Source organism: Prenolepis imparis, unplaced genomic scaffold (assembly GCF_030444845.1).
Source record: "Prenolepis imparis isolate NDT839.2.m4 unplaced genomic scaffold, iyPreImpa1.0 SCAF_4, whole genome shotgun sequence".
In the NCBI taxonomy this organism is placed as follows: domain Eukaryota; kingdom Metazoa; phylum Arthropoda; class Insecta; order Hymenoptera; family Formicidae; genus Prenolepis; species Prenolepis imparis.
In genome coordinates, this window is record NW_028141162.1 from 8,169,151 (window position 1) to 8,185,267 (window position 16,117).

Consider the following 16,117-nt stretch of genomic DNA (forward strand, 5'->3'; position numbering starts at 1 on the left):
GGCGGAGGGTAACGTCGAGGGCACAAGCAATTTTACGGACAACACAGCCTCTCCGTGGTCGTACCAACTGTGTTGGTGCCCAAAGCCGCGCTACCAGGGTGGAAGAGGGTGGTAAAAGGCTGCACAACTACCCCATACAACGCACTTACCCGAACCCGCCCTTCTCTCTCTCTCTCTCTTTCTCTCCCTCTCTCGTCGCGCGCGCGCTTGCATCAAGCCCGATACGTCCTGACAGCAACGGTTAAAGGCACCGACGCGTTAACACGCGCGACAATTACGGCAAAGACAAACATATTTTAAATAAGATTTTAATACGCCTCCGCGGCATCACTTTGGATAAGGGAGAGACGGCGGCGATTGTCGTTGTTGACACTTTTCAAACAGACTCCACATATTTGACATCGAAGTCGTTAAAGTACTCAACATCGTCACCTGCGCGTACGCGCAGTTTTATTTTAAATATAAACTTCAATATTGATATTCTTTTCGAAAGCATAGCGTCGTTTAATTTAGATTTATGTTAGCTTGTCTCAAGCCCACATTATTCGCAATCAGAAGTGAAGCTATACTATATATTAACGTAAAATAAATAAGAAATGTGCTTGAGACAATGAAAGATTAAGTAATAGTTTAGCATTGCGAGGATATATTGAAATGATAATTGTGTCGTTGTTAGGGTTCGTACATTAAAGAGCCATTGACTAAGCGCGGTATTGTTACTTTTTGACCGATAATGACGCGCACTTACACGTAATAGCGCAATCTCTCTCACAGCTGTCGAGGGCACGAAACGCGATACAATAATGGTCGCGATACAATACTGCGAATTATCGAAAATGTAACTGTAACAAAAATGATTAGCTGTTACATTGTTCCGTTCTGAGTGTCGTTCAACTTCGTATCCAGGTTGTCCGATTAATGCGTCGTCATTGTGAGCGTATACCGCAAAACATGAATGCGGCGGGTCTTTTTCAATCTGGCTTTTTCAGATTTTGTTTGTTCTCTCAACAAGTTAGTTTAGATTTTATTTATTTCAGAAATAAATATGCAATAGGGGGGCAACGACACATTTATAAGTAGTATTTACTTATACTTAACGTGTATTTATATTATTAACCAAAATAGCAAAATAGGTATAATTACATACATATTGACTTTTAATCAAATCAAATATTTATACATTCATTTAATCATAGATAATTATATTTCATGGACGTAATATGAGCCGGTATATATATAAAATGTATCATATAATTGCATTATTTATGACATACGAGAGATATATTCGTGGTAGTAATATAATTTTCGAACGTATGTCAGAATTCGTCGCCTAATGAGATTACGCTGAAGTGCTCATACGTCAAGGATCTGTAGCGTTTTAAATATTTAAAGCTTTTTTTTTTCTTAGATACGTGACTATAAATCATTATTATGATTATTTAAACATACTTAAGACGGAGATTTCTCTCCGTCTCCATTTTCGTTTCAGCATTGAACATTCATTTCGATATGATAAATTAATGTACTAAAAGTATTCATTTTTTGCGATCATTTTACTGCTGGATAAAATATTAGCATCGTTTCTATCGTTATACTGATGTAAAGCGCGCGAGCGCACGATACACATTTCCGTTTTTAATATTAATTAATTAAAATGAAAATTGTAGAAGCTATTCTCATGCAGATAAGAGTGATATGATAAATATTCATGTGATTCTGATATTTTATTTTCTTTTTAAACGTATTTATGACAACCTCAAACACAACACGATTAAGCTGTCATCAATGACAACACTATTTTAGAAATGATCTCGTTTCGTGTACGTTGGTAAAAGCCGGAAATAGCGTTAAAATCCTGCATGACGTCAATCGCAAGTAATGTATTGACTGTTGACACCATTTCGTTACCAGCCGCTTCAAATCGATACTTTTGGCCAAGATTTCACTTTCGGGGCCTTATTGTGCCGACAGCGGTATAATACAATACACATGTGAAATATTGCAACGAGGGGACCAATTTTTGACATCTCTCCGCCACATCCGCCATATAGGGGTGCATCTGCGGAGCATGTGTTTCCGAAGGGGTGCGCGCGCGCATTCGGGCCGGGCACCCCGTCGCGCTCTCCGTCAAATTTTTCGTGCTCGGAATTTGTTTTGGATTCGTTTTCTTTGCCAGCTCCGATCGAGTGTTTTGCCCATCTATTAATGCGTCGGTTGCAAATCCCGAGGTTCTGTCAGTAACGGTCGCGTACAAGTGCTTTCATTTTTTCTGATGACCATCACACGGATTTTCGCGGTAGGTATAAGAGAATGGAGCACCCCCCTGTTGCGCGCGCGTTTGTACAAGAGTGTTTTGTCATATGCTTAAACATTGTAGCGCGACCGAGAATAAATATCAGAATAAAACACGGTAGCGGCGGGAGCTTAGTAAATCAAAGCGCGGGCTATGTTTGTCGACTCGTACTTGAAATTGATTTCGACAGATGTACGAAAGGGATAAGAGTGCTACGTGCAAAGATCTTGTATTTGTTTTTCATTTAATTCTTAACAAACTACGGATAAAAACATTGTTTATCTGGTTTATCAAATCTAATGCATAAACAAGTGCAAATCATCACTTTCGTTAAGAATTTTGTCTATATCAAACTATGAAGCTATCTCGTTTATTTTATTATACAATAATGAAATTGTTGACTTTATTTTGTGCAATTAATTTAACTGACAATCTCTCTCAAAAGCGCTATTTTAAAATTATATTTACAGTTTTCATAACACATCAGAGGTGCGAATGTTTTTAACGTCTCACTCTCTTCGTTTTCTTATCGAATAAACCGTGCATCCGAGTGACGTTGCATGTGTTGAACCGAAATCGCAATGTTTTCTCTCCGTCGCAATTTTCGGGTATGAAGCGTTGAAAAATTGATGCATGTACGAATTTACAAAATGGCAAGTGAGATGCAGAAAGCGGAAAGTACGTCGGTAGTAACTCGGCGATATTTCTGAGTATTTCATAAGCTGGGCACTTTTGGAAAATAAGAGCAGACACGTAGTAAAACATGACGTCGCCCTTCTCTTGGCGCAAGGGCTCGGCCCCTTTCTCGCCTAAGGTATTAAATAATGAAGCAGGGTGACTTCTTTGAGCTTTCAAATTTTGCTCCACTAGTCGGGGCATGTTTTTACACCTGTGAGATGCTAAATATGTAAGTGATTAGATACGAATGCTAATTTATCACATTAATATTTGAAATATGTTAATCACTTCCAGCTCTCGCAAGTCTCCTTAAAAAAAAAAAAAGAAAAAAGGAAAAAGGAAACGTCTATTATATTATAGCAACGATTCAAGTAGATTGACAGAAAACCTCTGGTAGAAGAGAGTATCGATTATCATAAAAGTAATCCCCCGACTATCGCACGTCGAGATTTAAGGGAGCCCGTTTTATTCAAATTTTCTCGCGTTTTTGAAATAGCATCAAAGGACCGATCGAGCGGGAAAGCCGCGCCGACGTCCCACGGTTTTTCCTCGTGCAATTTATATTCCACCCCATGCTCGATCAGGCGTCTGCTCAAGTACAGTAACCCAGAAAAACACTGACGCAAGAAGGCACTCGGGGCATGTGAGAGGTTCAATGGATTCGTTAGTTCGAACGTGTATTTCGTGTTTTTGTCCCCTGTCAGAGTGACATGTTCCAAGAGGCCATCGTCACTGGTCGTAGTTTGCATGAGCGGCAAGAGTTAAAAAGTGGAGGCGATAGAGAGTGGCCTATCTTGTTCGCTTCGTTCGCGTTCGCGTCTTGTACTCTCCCCCTCAAGTCCATCCTCTTTTTCTCTTGTCTTTATCTCTCTCTTTCTCTCTTGCGTACTCTTAAAGCCTGTCGGTGCCTGCTGAAAATGACAGGGCCACACACAGAGCGGTGTAAAATGCACTCCAAAGCATTGGCTAATAGAGTTACGAGCTAAAAGCTTCGTCAAATTTTTATCCAGACACTGACCTGCTCCCCTTCGACCCCGAAATGTTGTTTTAAAATTAAGTTATTTTTCGTTATCGAACGGGCCGTCCTGTCGGCCGATCGGTTGCTCCGTAATGTCGTTCTACGACGAGCATTTTCGTCCGACGTCATCGAGGGTGATAGTTACGATTGATGTGAAATTGTGCGAGTTATTAAATTATATACAAAAATCTCAATTTACTCTTATATATAAAATGATGAAAATTTATTTTTCTGTCAAGAGAGAGTTTGTAAGTCTCTGCGTAGAGAGGCGAATCAACCGACAAGTTATTTACTTGATTTTTTTCAATAAAAAAAAAGATAAATGTCTTCCATAAAAGAATCTGCAAGTTAATATAGATTGATGCAACTAACATTTAACTAATACTAAAAAATTATACTGATTAAGGGTGATTTTAATATTCAAACACTAACACAATGATTCTGTCAGGTACTCTTGACACGAAGCCCTCCATTGAGCTAGTGGCGGTCACAATCGCGAAGAGCTTTACCGCACGCAACGCAAAACAAAAGAACGACCGAGGTAACGGCGGTTCTTTCACGCGGCCGAACCCGTCGACGCGAGAATGCAGAAATATCGAAGTGACGCGCGTTTGCGGGAAGTGCAAAAAGGAAAAGAGAGTCGACGCGGGAGGAAAGAGCGAATAGGCCGCGAATAGGAGTAGCCGACTAAAGCTGAAGGAGGAAAAAAGAGAGAGAGAGAGAGAGAGAGTCGCAGCAACGGCGGCTAAAAGGGAGGTTGGTGCGTTGAACCGAAATGAAAACAAAGGGTCCATTGGGTTCGGCGTGGCATGGCGACGCGGCGCGATGACGGTGCGCTGCATATAATGCGGTTGTGCACCCCCAGCATATGGCCGGCATTGGCCCGGGCAAACAAATACTCGAAGTCTCGTATCTGCGAGGCGAGGTGAGGTGAGGTGAGGTGAGGTGAGGTGAGACGAGATGAGTCGAGTCGAATCCCGTGGCCCCTTTTCCCGCCTTATGGCGTGCGATTTCTAAATCATATTCACAATTCCTCCCGGGAGCGGCATATCGAGATGCGCGTTCACAAGCATCATTGTTCGCGCGGTTCTCCCGCGAATTAATTCCCGACGCCCGGAATCGCGAACAATCGGGCGCGACGAGCATACGATGCGGCCTATCTCGTCTGGTCACACCTCGCGTGCAACAACGAGATTGCACCGAGCGAGCGATCGAGAGAGCGAGCGCGAGCAAGCGCGCACGCGTTTCTGCATTCGTGTGAATCGCGTGAGAAATAATAATATCTATAAGCGAGCGCGCGGTATATATATGTTATCGATGATTTTTAAGCTTGCGAGTTTTCCACTATTTTTTACGACACGCCAGAAACAATGCGCGAGCATGTCTTTGTATCATTAAAAATTCTATTCGGATATCACAAAAATGAACTCGAAAGCAAATGAGATTACCTAAAATCCGTCAAGGACAGAGCGATTAAAAGACAGAAAATATTATTAGTTGCTTTATAAATGGATAATTTTATTTTTAAATATGCTAAAAAGATATTCTTTTTATCTTGTTGGAGAGAAGCGTCATGAGATGTGAGAAGAGACACGAGCACTCAAAAGTCTTGATTAGAGAACTTGATCCAAGGGTGGCTCGATGAATTGCAAAAATGAGGTGCGTAAAATTCAGAGTTGATGCAAAGGGTTGAAATCAGTTGGCTGGATACCCACCTTTACAAATTTGGCAGTAGGGGTGCTCTCGGCGTTCTAGCATAACGAGACTTATGAACGGATTCAACGTATATAGAGCGTGCCCCCCGACAGATATTGAATAAACGTTTGAGGGCTTGTAGCATGTTAGTGGTTTGGGGCGAGCGAACGACCGGGGTGATGAGAGGAATACGAAACGGGTAAGGGAACTTGTGTTCATAGGTAGGTAGATAGGTTGGTGGGTTGTGCATAAGGTAGATACGTGGTACACGTCGCCTAACTAGCCATCTATCACATCCTGCTTTACGAGCTACGCGACCGATGCGGATTATATATACATAAGGGACGAGGGGCAACATAGAGCGCCGAAAACGCGAATAAAACGTGAGCGCCCCAAAGCCAAATGCAAAGCCTTTAACTTTGAGGAGCACTCGACCGCCGGAATATTACTCAATTTAAATGCAGACCGGGGAAAAGAAAGTGCGATGTCAATGAAAGAGCTTTCGCAGACAGAGAGAAACGGCATCACTAAAATTTTACAGACACTGAACTTGCCATTTTATCTCGCAACAGATTCTCATTAAACAATTAAAATCTTTTTTTAATAGTATATTTTTTAGTAATATTGTATTTTCCTCAAAAGTATATTAATATTAGCGTTGTAATACAAATTATACTAGATAATTACATTATAATTATATTATAATTATATTAGAGGAAATATGTTATTTAATAACGAAAAGTTTAATCATGTATTTTATAGTTGTATTTTTGGTTTTAAAATTTTTCAATTTATTTCCTGCAATTTTATAGTATCAAAGACCGACATCACATGTGTCCATAGCGTTTGTATAATCGCATAAGTTTAAGGGCAAAGATCGGCTAAAAGCAACACGTCAGATAAATCTAGCAAAAGTATTAAATTATTCGGCTAATTCTGAAAGCTTAGCCGCCAGAGATTAGTCGCATGAATTTTACTAAATGGGGCCAAAAAGTATCCCTTGAGTCATGTAACACGACTTTGAAAGTTTTAAGACTGACGCGGAAAATTTGCACTAAAGAATGCAATCCTAATTTAAACATGAACAGGTCTGAAGGAAGTTTTAACGAACTCGTTGCCGAGGATACGGCTTTACGAAGAGTTTCGATCGTCACAGACTCTCTGAGCTTAGGCAGTTGGACGTAGACAGACTTTTTAGAGTGGTATTAATGTTCGTCTCGGTAATATTTCTAAAGCTTACGTCTATGAAATATTACATACAACATCCACATGTATATGACAAATTTTACAAAACTCTGTTATAACATATAAAGTATATTTCATAAACTATATATTTTTTAATTTTAATATTGATATAAATAATATTTTGTATATGTTCTTTTATAAAGTATGGCTTCGATTCTGAAAATTTCAATTTTTTATTTCTATCTCCTAAAAAAATGATTTATATAATATAAAAAATATGTCTTCTTCTTAATACGCGCGCATACGATATTACATATAAAAGTTCATTTACACGTATGTAAAAATGAAATAGTACCCATCTATTTGTATAACGGAATAATGCTTCTACTCATCTTGAAGTCGAATTCTCCCCCCTGCAAGGGTAAGGTAACTTGATGGATGATTGACTGATATCGTACCCACGCACGTTTCGCGATAACACCAATATTGTGCTCCCATAGTTCCGACATTTTTTCATTCTGCCCGATGACTCGTAGTTTCGGAAATTCACCGCGTTCCAGGGTTGTGCGAATGCCGAGAATAGAAATAATGTGAAATTTTTTTCCGCAAGACATACGACGATCTCTCTTCGACCACCATGGCGAATAACCGCCAGAAGTATGAAGAAGCCTTACTATCCTGGGAGCGAATCTCCCATATCTTAGAAAGTATAATTTTCTTTTCCCATTCTTTCGCTTAACTAACGGTCTTCAACGACAGCCGGTAATACGTGAACGCTTTACAAGATTGCCTTATAAAAATTCGTTTTATTTATTTATTTATTTTTTTTTGAGATTGCGACTAGTATACTTTATGAGGCGTATGCCATTAAATATATTTGAAGCGGTTGACTTTTCGAAAGGAAAAGAAAATTTGTATCTGAAGAAAAATTGAAATCTCTAGCTATTTCGTATCGCGATTGTAACCAATGATACTTGCAAACTGTATATTGTTGACAATATCGTTGTTTCGAGAATAGATGCTACAACGTGTCTACGAAAATGCATGCATAACGTTATAGAAGTTTCGAATTGTAAACACTTTGAGAGACAAAATAAATTTTATGAGAGTTCGATCTATTCATGCGCTGTCTCTTTATGCGCTTGTGTCCTCCGCTCGATTCGTTATGAACATAAAAATTCGTTGATATAACAGCGCGTTATTTTCAATATTTTGACATTTGTTCAACTTGGAAAAAGTAGAAAATATCTCTGTCGAAAGAATCCCAAAGGTATATAATCGAATCTGACAGGAACCTTGGACCCTCCTTGTCGAATCGTATGACAAGCGCCAATCTGTCGTCTAATCTTTTTATTCATCGTACATATAAGTATTTGTTATTGGGATGAGCCTTTTTCTCGAATTCGCCCCGACTCCGAAAGCGGGACCCACAATTGCGTTCGCTTGAAAGAGCACGTACTCGCGGCGCCTTTAAGCACGGACGGAGTGCAACACAAAGCCTTTAAGAGCCCGTAACATCTGCTACTTGAAGAAAACACAGTCGTATTGTGTCTCTCACATTGGAGATACACACATTGGAAGGTTGAAATCTCGCGCGCCAGATCATACGATCGCAGCTTAGACCTTTGAGCGAATAAAAATATACAGAAATTGTATGACGTAATTTTAAATATGTCGGAAATGTCAGTATTAATTGGAACAGAATTTCAATGGATAATAATAAATCGTCACTTTTCCAAAAATAATCACATCACTTAGTTTTCATTGAATTTTAACAATTTTTGTCTTTAAACGTACGTTGCATCGTTATTGAACGTGATTGCTAACTTATGACGAACCGCGCTTAAGTATGCCTTATTTTTCCTTTGCTATTCGCGTTAAATTGTACACATCACCTGACTACGCCGATTTGTCGCGGCGCAGTCCGCCGTATGCATTTACGTGCCTCACGTAACTCAACGGATGCATAAATGCACGTATAGGTGCATGCACCGCTCTGCTTTTCGGCGCCATTGCGCGTGAAAAGTGATTTACACGCTCGCGGAAGCACGCACGAACTGATGAAAGGCCTATGTTCATACATAAGTATATGGCACGCGAGTTTGCGCATATAGATATACATATATAAATATACATCGAGTATACTTGTTTTAATCTACACACACAATCCAATCGCGACAGGAAAAAAAATCGCATAAAGTATACTTAGAACTCGGATTTTGCGTGAAAAATATAATGCTTATCATAATCACGGTTGACGTTAACGCGTTTCGAGATAATCATTTAATAATTCAATATTAAATCAGATATACCCCGACTTTATATTCGTGCACAAATACGATAAAAATTAATCTATTATAGTTTTCTTTCTCATTATATATACTTAAATTTTGCTTTATTACGATTCTCGTATAGAGAAAAATTCAAGATAAATCTAGGTATTTCTATTTAAATAAAAAATGCAAATTTATAAAAATGTAAAGAAATACATCCGACACTACGCGGAGAGAAGAGGATAGGCCAGCTACATTAGAGATGTCTGAAATTTCACTCTCCACGCGGCGTTGCGTCTCGCATTGGGCGTTCAGTTGCGTTTCACGCGCTTCTGGATTTGATTACCTCGCGGTACTGACCGTGTGCCGGTGTGTCTGTGCTTGGGACAAACAGGTTGAACGGCAAAGGGAGTGTCGGCGCGAATATGCGAGGGACTAAAGGGAATTGCGAATTGTGAGCCGGCAATCGAAATTCGACGCCGAGATTTCGGAGTAGAGAGTGCATTAAGATCGTGCAATATAAATCCAATAATATATACTTTCAGTTTAAATGGAGCGAGCCGGGGTACCTGCTGCTGCTATTGTGTACGCCGTTCCGTGATTCGACTGTCGGTTCATATTAAACCGTCCTCCCCTTCCTCGCTCTTGTGGGAACCAAGCGACGCGATTTACGTGTAGATTACCTATCGGGCATTGATTGGTTCTGCCTCGATGGTCTCTACGTCATTAAGGCGGCCACGATTGTTGCAATATCGGACGGCGGTGCTGTGAAACGCGTATTATATTAACTTTCGCGATATCACGCCGGTATCTCGGTGTGACACGAACGCACTATTTAATCGACCGCGTCAAAGCATGCGATGTAGATTTTGCGCAAATGAGGAAATTATGCAGAAATATCTAATTGTTGGAATTATGAGTGATTATTGACACAAAGCATGCATCATCTCGTACACGACTCGTGCTTCGATAATTGTTGAGAGAATTTTTTATTCAGCAAAGAATGCGGGAAGAGCTGTACAAACCAATAAATCATCTCAACGCGGCAATAGCAATATTTCGCTAGGCTGTAAATTTTTTATGACTCCCCGATTGTAATTGACATCGTATCCAGAGTCGGCACACTCGAGGATTCAGCTGTCAGTATGAATACTGCGTGATTGAAGGTGTAATGAAGCGAATTACGAAACGAACGAACGGAGAGTGAAAAGGGAGTCAAAAATACATTGCGAAATATCTCGTGTAGGCAACGCGATATCGATATTGGTTACGGTGGGAGTAGCGTTTGTCCCGCATAGGGATAGTGTACGTTATTTTTTTTTGCTTCGATCTTTGATCCAATATCAGTAGAAAAACGTGAAATGGACGATGACAATCTGTATCTGCCCGCGACACGACACGAATGAATATTCGCTCATGTTTTGACCGTGTGCGAAAGGTTGGAAATAATTATGGCATTCGAGGCGACCATTAGAAGCAAAGAAGCGTATCGCGGTATTGGATATTTAATGCACTTGCTGATATTTTATATTTAAAAAATCAGACAAGTGCGAAATGTTCATAAAACTATATGTATCAAAGTGAAAGCAAAACGTAATCACGATATAAAATAACGAATGAGATAAATAACGAGTTTTTTAAATTTGATTTTTATGAAATGTAGACATAATGGTGGAAAATTTGAGTAAAAACTCAGGACTCTATGTGTAGCATAAATTACAAAGAACATGGAAAATTTAATTTTTTTTAGTTTATATAAAATATTTAGTTTGTAAAATTAAAAGGGTGTGTAATTTGTAAAATTAAAAGTGTGTGTGTAGATAAAAGCTCGGACGCAATTGTCACGAGAACGCCTGTGCGTTTTTCGCGAAACTCGCATTCATTCTACTAAACAGAGAACGTAAGTGAGCGGCGTGCGATGAAAAGCCCATTGCTCTCCCGCAGGTGCTCACCCCGCCGGAACGTGGAACATCTCCGACGGATAGCATCCTCATGACGATGGAGTCCGACGCTTTTCACTTCGCCGGAAAAAATCCGCTTTCGGCGTCCCGGCGTGCGACGCGACACCTCGATCGGTCCGGGGTGGCGATCGCAGTTGATCGCAGCGGCGTCCAAAGTCTCGTCACTTTGAATGGTATGTGATTGGACGAGCAATGAAGCGAGCGAGCCATAGAACGCGAGAAAAAAGTGGGCGAGTTCCGGAGGAAAAGGACGAAATGCAGAGAGGGTCCGAGTATACCACTGACGAAATAGAGACGGTACGAGCCACCGGTATACAAAATTATATATATATATATGTATATATATATATTCTTTTCTCTCTCTCTCTCTCTCTCTCTCTCTCTCTCTCTCTCTCTCTCTCTCTTTTTTCGTTGTTTTTCTTTTCATCTCTATTTCTCTTTCTCTCTCTCTCTCTCTCTGTGCGCCAATGTATGCGTGCACCTATATATCGGGACAAGGGAAATAGCGCACCCCTACTGCGCCGGGGTTACCCAGGTAACGCATCATTCCTCGTGTACCCATGGTAACCGGATCGACTCCGATCTCTCGCCCATCAACAAGCCGTTTCGTATGCCAGCTCGATCTACGCGGACGTCAACGACGCCAAAGTGACGGCGACGGCGATTGGGAAGTCGCGTGCATACCACGTGACATATCTCGGGCATCAAAAGCTGCATTTCTTCCGCGTGATGGACTTTTGAGACTTATTGTCGCGTTTTGCAGTTTTGCAAAAGAAACAAGTGATATATATTTACGCTTTAGATAATTTTTTTATATGTCATATTTAAAGGAGCGAGATCTATCGATTAAAGAAAAAATTGTATCTGTAAAGATTCATTGATAAAATACGCGGTATTTAATAAAGATGAATCGATAAGCAATTCATAATGTCATCAAAATTATAATAAAGGCTATTTAAATTCCTCGGTTTTGTAAAAGCCTCTAAAAATAGCTTGCATTTTCGGACAATGATTCATTCATCGATGCGCAGATATCGGATTTTCAAATAATTACATCTACGTAGACTCCGCGTAAAAGATGCGCGTCCCGCTAGTTCAGGAAACAATTTTCTCTCATTAGATTAATTTTAGCAACAGTCAAACAAGGCATAAATCTCCTACCATCGCATCGTTGCAGTCGAGAGCGCGACTTGATGGAGCAATTATTTTGATATCGGGACTACTCCCGTCTCGTGGTGTCCCTAGTCTTTTCCTTCTCGTTGCTCCGCGCATCCCCGTGGCGCTTTCTTCTTCTTGTCGTTGATGGCGGCTGCTCGACTATTCCGCTCTTATTCCTGTCGCCGGCGCCAATTCTTCGTTAAATCGGACTTAATTACTTAAATCCCGTCGGGAAATGCTGATGGATCGGTTATAATTAAGAGGATTCCTGCCGGCCGACTTCTCTCTCCCTTCCCCATCCCCGTCGTTCCACAATCTTTCCTGTATCCACGGAAGTAGCCCTTTTCCGACCTGGCCATGAGGTTCTCAACGATTTCTCGAATACCAGCCCGTGCTGGATGTAATGGTTCAGAACGCGACGGTGTGAGGAGGCTTTCTACTCGGATTTTGTTTGTCCTCCAACTGAGATTAATCCGATATTATTTTAATGAATTTCTATGCAAGAGAATGATAAGTGTCTTTTTTATAATTATATTGAACATGGTATTGTAATGAATTACCATGAAATTAAAATAAAAATTAGTAAACGTGTGTTAATTGGTAACTGTGTGTATAATATTTACATCTCCTAATTAAATTATGACAATTAGACTATGCCATTTTCTCATAAAATTCGCAGGTTCGTTCTACAGCTACATTTTCAGGAAACGTTAGAAACATAAGTACAACGAATGATACTCGCTATAAAAATGAAATATTATTCTATGCGCAACGTAAGTCGTAAGCACACATTCATAAGTATGTGATATTACTGTAATGTCTACAGACACTTTCGCATCTTATTTTTCCTTAATAAAAGCTTAAGCTCGCTTAATTAGAAATTCTGCAAATATTCGCGAGCGGTAAATCCGTCAATGCGAAGAACTACGGGCTGGCTGCAGCCACAAGATAACGATGGTCCCGGGCTCGACGAGATGAGCACGTTCCGATGCATCGAACGGTAAATACACATAGAGATGACGGGATGCGTGCGTGCATGGTGCGTCCTGCGTGGAAACGGGAAACGATTCACGGATGCGGATCCGTTTTAATTTCAATTTCGATCCCCGTGCGCGATATCCGCGTCGGTCATTAACGTGCACGCGCGCATAACGAACAGACGAGCCGCGTACGTACGCGTTTCGCCGATGTAAATCATGAGCAAACAGAAGATCGATGCGATTCGCGACGCGTATATTTATTTTGATCGCGCGCGATTTATCCGACGCAACGGGGTGTTCTTTTCGGGACGATGATGATGAAACTCGTTGCCCGTAATCTCGCATTACGCGCATATATTGAAATATATCCACGCGGCAATATTCGCGCGGGAGATCTCATTCAGAGAGAGATGAGTCTCCCCGATATATACATACATATAACTATACAAATCGGAAAATGATAATGAGAAGTGCTATCGTAAATGCGATGGGAGAGAGAGAGAGAGTCTTTGCTCTCGCCGCTTTTATCGAGATATCGCGAACGATGTAGTGTATATACGAAGGAACTTCGATTTAATTATATAAGTAAAATAGAAATGTAATTATCGATCATAGTGAGCGTACCGTTATCACGGCAGAAGCAAATAAAATAGCGTTGTTAACGCACCGTAATCCTTTCCGCTTGTTACAGCGCGACAGAGTCCTTGTTTAAATTCGAAAAGCAGTCGCTAGGAGCTCTTGATAGTTACGTGATGTAGCGTGTACACTCCTGTTACGAAACGGTACTAAAACCAAGATATAGTTAAACTAAGAAAGGAATGGAACGGAAGAGAAAGGAATAGAACGAGCGATATAGTGATGGAAGCGGCATACAACAAGGACAGAGAGAGTAAGGCAATAGTATTTCCGGTATGGCGTCTATGTCTTCGCAAGACATCTACAGCCAGAGGCTACCTTTCTCAATAATAAGTTTCGCATTATACTGCAACTCTTCTGTTTGCATCTCCGAGTTCAAGGGGATCGTTTTCCAGCACATCTCCCCTCTCTTTCTTTCTTTCTATCGTTCTTCTCTCGATTTCTCTACTTCCTCTTTGTACATTTCTCTTTTTCTCTTCCACTTGACCGCCTCCCCCTTTCCTTCCCCCGATCACTCAACGCCTCGATTTTTATCCAACTACGGACTAACTTTCATGTTGGCGTGACGAAAGGAGAACGAGTCTGTTTATAATCCAAATACACGTATAGTTTTTCTTGTCCGCTTTCTCTCTCTTTCTCCTTCTCTTCGCGTCCAGTTTCTTGTCCAGCGTATATCGCTTCGCTTTATCATCGCGTCGCTATTTCAAACGTGGAATAAAAGGCTCAGTTCAATATGATACAAGTATTTCAATAGTATTTGATCTGGCGCAACCTAGTTCGAAATAGAGTGCGACGAATCGAGCGTGTCGCGATATATCGGTATATATATGTATATATATATATATATATATATATATATATATATATATTTCACTTGAATGTATGTACAATAAATAAAAATGTCTAAAATGTATTTAATACTCTATAGATAATAGTTAAAATGTGGAGGCCGCGTTAGCATTGAAACCGGAACCTAAAGTTACTCCGTTGTTGTCTTTCTACGATAGTCGCGTGTTCATTATTCCGTAGTAATTGTAGCTTTTCCTTCGACATCCGTCGGCAACTTAAACGAGTTACTGTGTTCGAGGCATCGATTCACGTCGCAGGCAATGAATTACGTGAGGTCCATCTCCAAGGCGATATGCTGAATCGCTCACGATCGCGAGAGAAGTTAGCGTAAGCTCCGGATAGGTTACCGCTGTTCGTCTGGCTTAGCGCGTAATATTGGTTACCGTCGACGTAATATAACATCTTGTAACATGAAATGGATCATAATATTCCCAATGTAATACGGGCCATCTATCTGGATTCTGCTTTCCGTGCGCGACGGATAATTCAACCGTGGAATTACGTCCGAGTACGCTTTATTCCACGATGTTCACAGAGTTCGCGTTAACTTGTTCGAAACCCTAAAAGTCCGGACACGTGGATCGACTCAAAGGCTTCGTCCGCAAATGAGTTGTAATTCGCTAATGATCGCGCCCACCTTGCCTGCGACATGCACGTGGCGTGATATAGCGCGCCGGATAATATAAATGCCAAACTTTTCAGAGAGCCGCGGATTTTGCGCGAAATTTATACCGAACTCACCGACTGAAGCAATATGCCGAGATGAAAGCGATGCCTCAATTCGGTTTTAGACGTTTGATCCTGCACCGAACATCGATAAAAACTTATAAATGAATTGAAATTTAATTCAGTTAACGGAAATTACGAAACTTTATTTCGGAAGTTGGTCTGAGAGAGAAAGATGAGAGAGAGCGTGCTATAGGTATAAATACTTTTTCATTATTTTGTCATACGATCAATGCTTGATGAACCGACTATATTTATCATTGTTGTTATAAGCAGTTGTTATATGTAAATATATATTCGATTATATATAATATAAATATAATTGTAAAAATTTTCGAATTTGATAAATCAATCACATCCCTACAACTCAAGAGGAAAAAATTATAAAATTAAGAATGATATATATGATCGTCGATAATATCATTCCGCTATTTTATCAAAATCCAATGTCACCGGTTTGACTGCATATTTACATAGAGATATCTCTTCGATGCAACTTGGCTTGCAACGCAAAGGGCGCAAAACAGCGCCTCGCCTCGTGCCCTTATTATAATGTATTCCCATCGGTCGGGGGTCGAACTCGCTCCTGTAGGACACGGGTAGGATTCAACAGTGTAACGTTTAGCAGACGGAAGTCCCGTGGGGTTAGCGAGCGGTTCCGGATG

General features: G+C 40.5%; 2 protein-coding genes across 8 annotated transcripts in view; one reads left to right on the forward strand and one right to left on the reverse strand.

Annotated features, from left to right (window-relative positions):
* The window catches only part of LOC145935112 (uncharacterized), a 133,762-nt gene extending 122,610 nt beyond the window's left edge, over window positions 1–11,152 (forward strand). The window contains exon 7 of the mRNA XM_083036199.1: window positions 11,087–11,152. Coding sequence (XP_082892325.1) covers window positions 11,087–11,138 — 52 coding nt within the window. The 3' untranslated portion in view covers window positions 11,139–11,152. The remainder of the gene's footprint in view (window positions 1–11,086) is intronic.
* Window positions 1–16,117, reverse strand: part of Ten-a (Teneurin-a transmembrane protein) — a 466,667-nt gene that overhangs the window by 134,612 nt on the left and 315,938 nt on the right. The window lies entirely within an intron of this gene.